This window comes from Physeter macrocephalus, chromosome 13, assembly GCF_002837175.3.
Source record: "Physeter macrocephalus isolate SW-GA chromosome 13, ASM283717v5, whole genome shotgun sequence".
Lineage (NCBI taxonomy): Eukaryota > Metazoa > Chordata > Mammalia > Artiodactyla > Physeteridae > Physeter > Physeter macrocephalus.
The window spans coordinates 26513557-26521923 of NC_041226.1; the positions used below are offsets into that span (position 1 = coordinate 26513557).

An 8367-nucleotide genomic window follows, 5' to 3' on the forward strand; every position below is an offset into this window, starting at 1 on the left:
GTCGGATCCTCCCGGACCGGGGCACGAACCCGGTTCCCCTGCATCGGCAGGCGGACGCGCAACCACTGCGCCACCAGGGAAGCCCTGTTTTTTTTTATTATTTAGAAAGAAGGCTGTTTTTTCATGATCTCGTGTGTGTATTTGTTTTTAATATGCTCATGCAGGATATGTGAATACCATGAAAAAAACTATGCTGCTGCTCTAGAAGCTTTTACAGAAGGACAGAAATTAGATGGTAAGTATTAGAGTTATAGGTTAGTACACTAATCCATTATATCTATGTGTCTTAAATACCATAGCTGAATTTTGTTAGTGTAATCTTAAGTTAATTATAGAAACTCAGCTTTTTTCTCTTCTTAATGACATTTCGTGTTGATTGCAGAATTTAAATTTACTTAAATTGATTAAATTGGCCTTTCTTTAGCACTTAAATCACAGATAAACTATCATCAGAAGCAGGAAACTATATAAACACTTAGTGTGCTCCCAGTACTTAGTCTGGCTTTAATTTTTTTTCTAATGGATAAGTGAAAGTTTAATTTGCTCTCACATTCAGAAGTCTATTAAGTTATTATCCAGATTGCTGAGATAAGGAAATCTTACAATGAAAATTTTTATTGAGACATGAAGTGTTAAGTTTGGGGTAAAGTATGATAGGGTATTGAAGAAACATGGAGGTTTGAGAGTATCGTGAGTTTCTAATATCACCTTTTTGAGAATAGATGAAAATTTTCACAGTAGTATAGATATCTGTGCGTAATGTATAGAAATTGTAAGAGCCAAGTATCAAAAAGTCTGCAGAGTACAAAAAGGTTGTAAGTAATCTCATAGATAGTTACAGACTACATAATCCTAATTGTGTACTATCATTTTATCTTCATCTTATGTTAGTGTTGTCACAATTCTCTAAAGCAGTAGCTCCTAACTGGGAATGGTTTCGCTCCATGGGGGACACGGAGCAGGCTTCAGTGGTTGTGGCGTGCGGGCTCTAGAGCGCAGGCTCAGTAGTCGTGGCGCACGGGCTTAGTTGCTCCGTGGCATGTGGGATCTTCCCAGACCAGGGATCGAACCCGTGTCCCCTGCATTGGCAGGCAGATAAAATTGATTTCTTAAAAATCAGAATTCTTCAGGATGAACAACTAAATATTAAACCTAACCAATAGGTTTAATATTAGGATAGCTAAAAACTCTGTTAGGACAGATATTTTTGTCTAATTCACTGTTGCATCCACAGTGCCTAGAATAGTGTTTGGAACATAGGTATTCAGTAATTATTTGTTGAATGAATATGTTAGGTTGTGCAGATGAGTGATGTTACAGTCGGTTTGTTCTTTCTAGGTGCAGATGCTGATTTCATTGTCTGGATTAAAAGGTGTCAAGAAGCTCAGAATGGTAAGTATGCAGGTTTCCTGTGGTCTTTCCGTTTAAAAAGAAGGAAATGTTTGACATTTTTTTGTTTTGAACTTTATAACTTACAATTTAAGTAGTGGATGTTCTCTTAGGTTGGGATTTCCCAAGGTATTTTGATATTTTACCTCATTCGTTATGTAGAAAGGGAAATTTGGATGGATTTGTTTTGCAGTGGTATTACTGGTAGGAAATTACTGAGGAGTCTCAGGTGACTCCAGGATGCAGAGTTAAACCACTTTCCATTATTAGGTATGTATGGAGAATTGGTTTGCTTAGTCAGTATGTTTGTGCCATAGAAATCATGTATGTAATTTTGCCTATACATGTACTGTTACCTGAAAATGTTTCCTTTTTATGTTTTTAATAGGATCACAGCCCAAGGTGGTAAGTCCAAAGCTTTTATCTTTTGTGTTTTTACTTAATTATATTATGACCAAATATATTTGAGGCAGGACTCGGAATGAGCTTTCTGTCAGTTACATATCTCTCTAGGGCAGTTTTACTTATTTTCTTCCTCCAAACCCTGTCTCTTCCCTTCTTATTTAGGGACAACTTAGAGGCCACCATTGACCCAGGGCAAGTTCTTTAGATTTACAGTCTGAACTGGCACACATAGTTTAGGAAAGTTTGTATTGGTTAAGAGTCACTTTGTTTCTCAGTGGTCAGTGTAGAATGTTTGTTTCAGAGAGGCCAGCCATAAACGTTGTAAGACAGTATCAGGAAGGCACCATGGAAATAGTGCTTCGTATGTTTTTCCAGAGCAGTTTGATGCCATTGTTAAGCCTGAAGGTTATACTGTAGTCTTAAAAATGTTTTTTTTAATGTTATTGTTATTTTCAGCTTAGAGAGTTACTGAATCTTGGAACTAGACATTTTATATGTAACCTTTTCCAAACATATCTTCAGAAATTTTTCTGTTTTTTATCCTTCTTTTATTTTAGAAGAAAAAACGGCTTTTTGAAATTGAAACTCATAAAATTTTTAAAATGCTGAGTAACAGGGAGATGAGCTCGGTGCTTTGTGACCACCTAGAATGGTGGGATAGGGAGGGTGGGAGGGAGGGAGATGCAAGAGGGAAGAGATATGGGGACATATGTATAACTGATTCACTTCGTTATAAAGCAGAAACTAACACACCATTGTAAAGCTATTATACTCCAATAAAGATGTTAAAAAAAATTAAATTAAAAAAACCCAAACAACTGAGTATTCTAATTCTTGTGAAGGTGAGTATATTTAACAGTTGTGGATACCATGCTCTGTAGGAAGTTTTCATGTAGTTATTCCATATCAAAGTAACTGTAACACCGGGTAAATTAATAATACATGCATTTGTAATATGCAGTTACTAAACTAACTTGTAAAAATCTTTCTCTTTCAACTTGTCAAAATCAGTCTGCATCCCAGAGGACTTATCAGTCAAAAATCAAGTAAGTGTTTGTTTTTCATAATGCGTGCTAAATATGCCTAAAGGGAAAAAACCCTGTTGTTTAATAGTAAGCAAGTCCTTACCTGTGATTTAAGTATTTCTTAGTTTATAAAAGAAATCATATTAAAGCCTTGAAAAACTAATTGTAAGACTGTTAACTGATTTGAATTAGTGTTTATATTAAGGTTAAAATCAAATCAATTGCGAATTAAAACTTACTTCACCTGATTCCACATTATGTCACCTTTCCATGTATTAAAGAGAGCCTCTTCCATTTAACTTATTGCTGTTACCTAGGTAAATAAGTTAGTAGACTTAATAGAATTGTAACTCTACCTGCCTTTTATATTTGGAGTAAATTTTTCATAGAATAATTCTGCATGAGTTGAAAGTCACTTGCTGAGGGCAGCAGTTACAATCATGAATAAGTATTTAGCAAGTATTTGAGTTATTTCTCGTTGTTCATTAGCTGTGTGTACAACTTGCATTCGTAGTGTAACAGAAAGAAACACAAGGCATTAATCTCGAGCTTTGCATCCTGACTGAGTTTCAAAGGAAAACTGTGAGACTTTTAAAGATCCATTGCTTTTGACGTAAAATGGCCTGAAAATGTTAAAACAATTTATTCATGTTCTTTCTGGGGAGATACAGGATGACTCTCCAAGTACCTAGTAAACAAGGAACTTTAGTGACAGGAGCAGGGGTAGGGTACATAAACTTAATAATTGGAGCGTTTGGAGTATAAAATAATCCCACATTGATGTAATAAATATACCATGTATCAGGGTACTGTGCTTAGTCCTGGGAATGTGATAGTGGCAGGATAGATAAATAGCTCTGCTCTCATGGAGTTTATAATCCAGTTTAATTTGAAAGTGATGATATATTTTTAGAGCTTTCAGTGGGAAAGATAACACATAATTAGAATCTCTAGGCACACTAATCTTCCCACATAGTTTGAGATTGAAGGAAGGTACTGTATTTAATATTGTGCCTGGCAGAATGAGTTAAATTATTTTAATTTTAGCTCATTTGCTTTTGTCCCCTGTGCTCAGGGCTGTTTGCCCTCAGCTTCAGTAAAGAGATCCTGGAATGCGGGGTCAGGTTGACCTGGGTCCAGTGTAAAGCCTGCTACTGATGTGCCAATTGCCTCACCCTTCTGAGCTTACATTTTTTTTTTCATTTGTAAAATAGGGATGAAAGTGTTTACTTCTTAGTATTAGGTTGAAATGAGAGGATAAAACTGTTGATGGTGTATTAGAATTGTTACCTGTTAGAATAAATTTTATCTTTAAAACTAGCTGTGCATGTGGCTGCACGCTGTGTGGTGTGGCCAAAAAAACCCCAATTAGCTTAAGCACAACAGTATTAGAGATACGTTAGAACCTAGAAAATTACGTAAGTATTTAAATCCACTGGAGGGGTTTTGGACATCATCGACCTACTTTTCTCTTCCGTTAGTACAGATCATATGAAATTAGTTACATAAAATTGTTTCTGTGACTCAATCAACAGCTGCTTTGCTATTTTGTTCCTCAAGGTGGAGCTCTTGTTGTTCATCAGATTAGATACAGTTTTTATCTTGATAAAACAAGCAACAACTTTAAGAAAATTTAAGTTGTTTTAAGTTTCCTTTTTCTTTTTTAATAGGTATGACTGGTATCAAACAGAATCTCAAGTAATCATTACACTTATGATCAAGAATGTTCAGAAGAATGATGTAAATGTGGAATTTTCAGAAAAAGAGGTTATTATAGTTTTTAAATTATTTTTGGTTGAGGTTAAATACTTTTATGTGTAAATATAAATATATATTGCGGAATAATCTATAGCAGTCTATTAGATATATATCATTTCTTCCTGAGATAATGTGGAAAATGCTGATGAAAATCTGAAGCATTGTTTTTCCATTTGAATCATTTGAAGTTTTGAGACAAAGAGTATGTATACTGTAGGTTATAGCTAGGTTGCACTGTTTTCTCTTTCTTTAGATTTGGAATTCAAAGCAGAATTTGGTTGACAAATATAAAAGACATTAGTAAGATACGTGCTTTGGTTACGCATTTGTATGGTATACTTCATGAAAAAGATCCACTTATTTATTGTGACTTATATATCTTACAATTTATTAACCATATTAAATGAGTATGACTTTCAATAACTTGGTTTATTTGCATTTAGTAGAAAACCTTGTGTAGATATTTAAGAGAGTTCATGGTAGAACTAGATGTTTTGCACATGAATATTTCTTTGTTACGTACTGTATTATTTTGTTCTTGTAGGTTGAGTTTCCTTGTGATTTAAATGTTCAGTATGTGTTATGAAACATACTCTGTTCTGCTATTTAATTATGTATATGAGAATTCATGCGAAGGATACCAGATTTTTTTTTTTTTTTTTTTTTTTGCCGTACGCGGGGCTCTCACTGTTGTGGCCTCTCCCCTTGCGGAGCGCAGGCTCCAGATGCGCAGGCTCAGCGGCCATGGCTCACGGGCCTAGCCGGGGCACGAACCCGTGTCCCCTGCATCGGCAGGCGGACTCTCAACCACTGCGCCACCAGGGAAGCCTGGATACCAGATTTTTAAAAGATTATTTTGAGATTCTTAAGTCTGATATTCTGTAGAAAGTTTTGAAAATAATCTGCAGCAGTACTGAAGTTCTGTAATTATAGTCAGTTTAAGTACTTTACCCTTCTTTAAATAAATTTATAAAATGTGCTACTAATTTTGTGATCATTAGTTGTCCGCATTGGTGAAACTTCCTTCTGGAGAGGATTATAATTTGAAGCTGAGACTTCTTCACCCTATAATACCAGAACAGAGCACATTTAAAGTACTTCCAACAAAGGTAAGATCATTGAAAAGGGTTGTCAGTGGTAATCTGTGATTGTGAGCTCATAGATCCTTCCAGCCACATATCTTTAAATTAAATACGAACAATAATTTTTGAATAGTTTTTCCACCTTCCCAAATTCTAGGAAAATGGATTGTAAAAATCTAACCTCAGAAGTGTTTGTATGCTTATTAAGATAGGTATAATACTTCTCAATAAAGAGGTTTTCATAAAAGATACAGTGATCAGCATTTTTTTAAGATTTGATACTGACAGTGTCTCATGTCTTGAACTTGTCACTTTGGTCTGTTGTGATATGCAAATACTTCTCTCACACTTTCTTATGCAGTTAAAAATACAGACTACTATAAAGATGAATCTGCTTTCTTGTTTTTTAGTTAAGCTGACTTTTAGGTTACTTTGTTATGAAGGATTAATGAATAATTTAAATTGCAGTTTGAGTAACCATAATTTCTAGATTGCTTTATATTTTCAAAAAGAAGTAAAAATATGCAGTAGAATTAAAATTCATGGAATATATCAGCTACCAGTCAAAAGATGTAGTACGAGTAGGTAGAAGTATAATCTAGCAGGAAAAATACTAAACTGAAAATCAAAAAGTCTGACTAGTTCTTTGCTTGCCCTGTTAATTTAGAGTAGTCACACATAGGACAAGATTTTCAGCATCTATAAAAATGAGAGGGATATGGACTGTGAACTCTGAAATCCTTTCATCTGTAAGATTGTATGAAGGTGTATGATGAGTTAATGAGAAAGAATGATATAAATTCCATTACTACACCTTTTTAATGCATATGTCCTGCAGCACAGTGTGTTATTTAACTTTTGAGTTCAGTTGTGTGAATTTTCCTATCAAAGAATAGAATCAGGGTTGGCCTGTGTCATGAAAAATGGTAACTGGGCCTGCAGGAAGAAGGGGACACGGGAAGAGGGTTGGAGCAGGAAGTAAAGAAGCAGTAGTTTTTGCATCTAGTTAAAAATGATCTGCTCACTTATCTATTTGAAATGTACAAATACAAAGCTGTTTACTTAAGAGGCAGAGATAGGAAACAGTTGCTTGGACAATAGAAAGTGAGAAAAAGGGTGACATATTGTGAAGATTTTCTTCTTACTGGCCCCATCCACATTGGGTAGAATTTAATAAGATAATATTGGGTACAATAAGCACAAAACTATAACTAGATTTGAGAGGGAAATAGGTCAGAAAATTAAGAGTTTGGCATTTTTGTACATCTTTCTATTGAGAGGTTGTTAATGCATGTTTTTTTGAATTAATTTAAATGTAAATTGATTAGTGTGATAGATGGCAAATAACTTAAAAACCTGTGTTACTGAGCCACCTTGTATAATGGAATAGTGTGGTTGGTGAATACACAAGTATGTGTGGCTACAATCGAGGATTTAACTAAGCAGTGTCCTGTCTTACTATTTATTCTCCTTTGAATCTTATGAGTGCTTATTGATTCTAACCATTCCCCAGCCCCTCTTACTGTGTTCCCAGTTTGCCTTTTTTGCCCCTTTCTCCTTTCTTTAAATGCTACATAACTACTTGCCTTTCCTGTATAGTAGTTTGTTTATATGTACACATTTATTTCCCTTACTCTTAGTAAGTCTTCTGAAGATAAGAAGGTGTCATATTTGTGTCTCTGTATGTGCTTCAGGTAGGGTTACCAGATACAGTATAGGATGCCCAGTTAACTTTCTGTTTTTATTTTTTTGAATTTTATTTTATTTATTTATTATTTATACAGCAGGTTCTTATTATCTGTTTTATACACATCACTGTGTATATGTCAATCCCAATCTCCCAATTCATCCCACCACCACCCCGCCCCTGCTTTCCCCCCTTGGTGTCCATACATTTGTTCTCTACATCTGTGTCTCAATTTCTGCCTTGCAGACCGGTTCATCTGTACCATTTTTCTAGATTCCACACATACGCGTTAGTATACAATATTTGTTTTTCTCTTTCTGACTTACTTCACTCTGTATGACAGTCTCTAGGTCCATCCACGTCTCTACAAATGACCCACTTTTGTTCCTTTTTATGGCTAGTATTCCATCGTATATATATACCGCATCTTCTTTATCCTTTCATCTGTCGGTGGGCACTTAGGTTGCTTCCATGACCTGGCTGCTGTAAATAGTGCTGCAGTGAACATTGGGGGGGGGGGGTGCATGTGTCTTTTCTTTTTTGACGTACCACAGTTTGTTTATTTATTTATCAATTTATTTATTTTTTAACATCTTCATTGGAGTATAACGGCTTTACAATGGTGTGTTAGTTTCTGCTGTATAACAAAGTGAATCAGCTATACGTATACATATATCCCCGTATTTCCTCCCTCTTGCGTCTCCCTCCCACCCTCCCTATCCCACCCCTCTAGGTGGTCACAAAGCACCGAGCTGATCTCCCTGTGCTATATGGCTGCTTCCCACTAGCTATTTTACATTTGGTAGTGTATATATGTAAATAACTCAATTTCATTTCTTTTTATGGCTGAGTAATATTCCATTGTATATATGTGCCACATCTTTTTTGTTTTTATTTTTTTTTATTTTAACATCTTTATTGGAGTATAAGTGTTTTACAATAGTGTGTTAGTTTCTCCTTTACAACAAAGTGAATCAGTTATACATATACATATGTTCCCATATCTCTTTCCTCTTGCGTC

The 8367-nt window shown here is 35.2% G+C and overlaps 1 protein-coding gene across 1 annotated transcript in view; it reads left to right on the plus strand.

Annotated features, from left to right (window-relative positions):
• SUGT1 (SGT1 homolog, MIS12 kinetochore complex assembly cochaperone) overlaps nt 1-8367 on the plus strand; it is a 70722-nt gene that overhangs the window by 8962 nt on the left and 53393 nt on the right. The window contains exons 5-10 of the mRNA XM_024126003.2: nt 165-235; nt 1339-1392; nt 1778-1794; nt 2806-2840; nt 4490-4586; nt 5579-5686. Coding sequence (XP_023981771.1) covers nt 165-235; nt 1339-1392; nt 1778-1794; nt 2806-2840; nt 4490-4586; nt 5579-5686 — 382 coding nt within the window. The remainder of the gene's footprint in view (nt 1-164; nt 236-1338; nt 1393-1777; nt 1795-2805; nt 2841-4489; nt 4587-5578; nt 5687-8367) is intronic.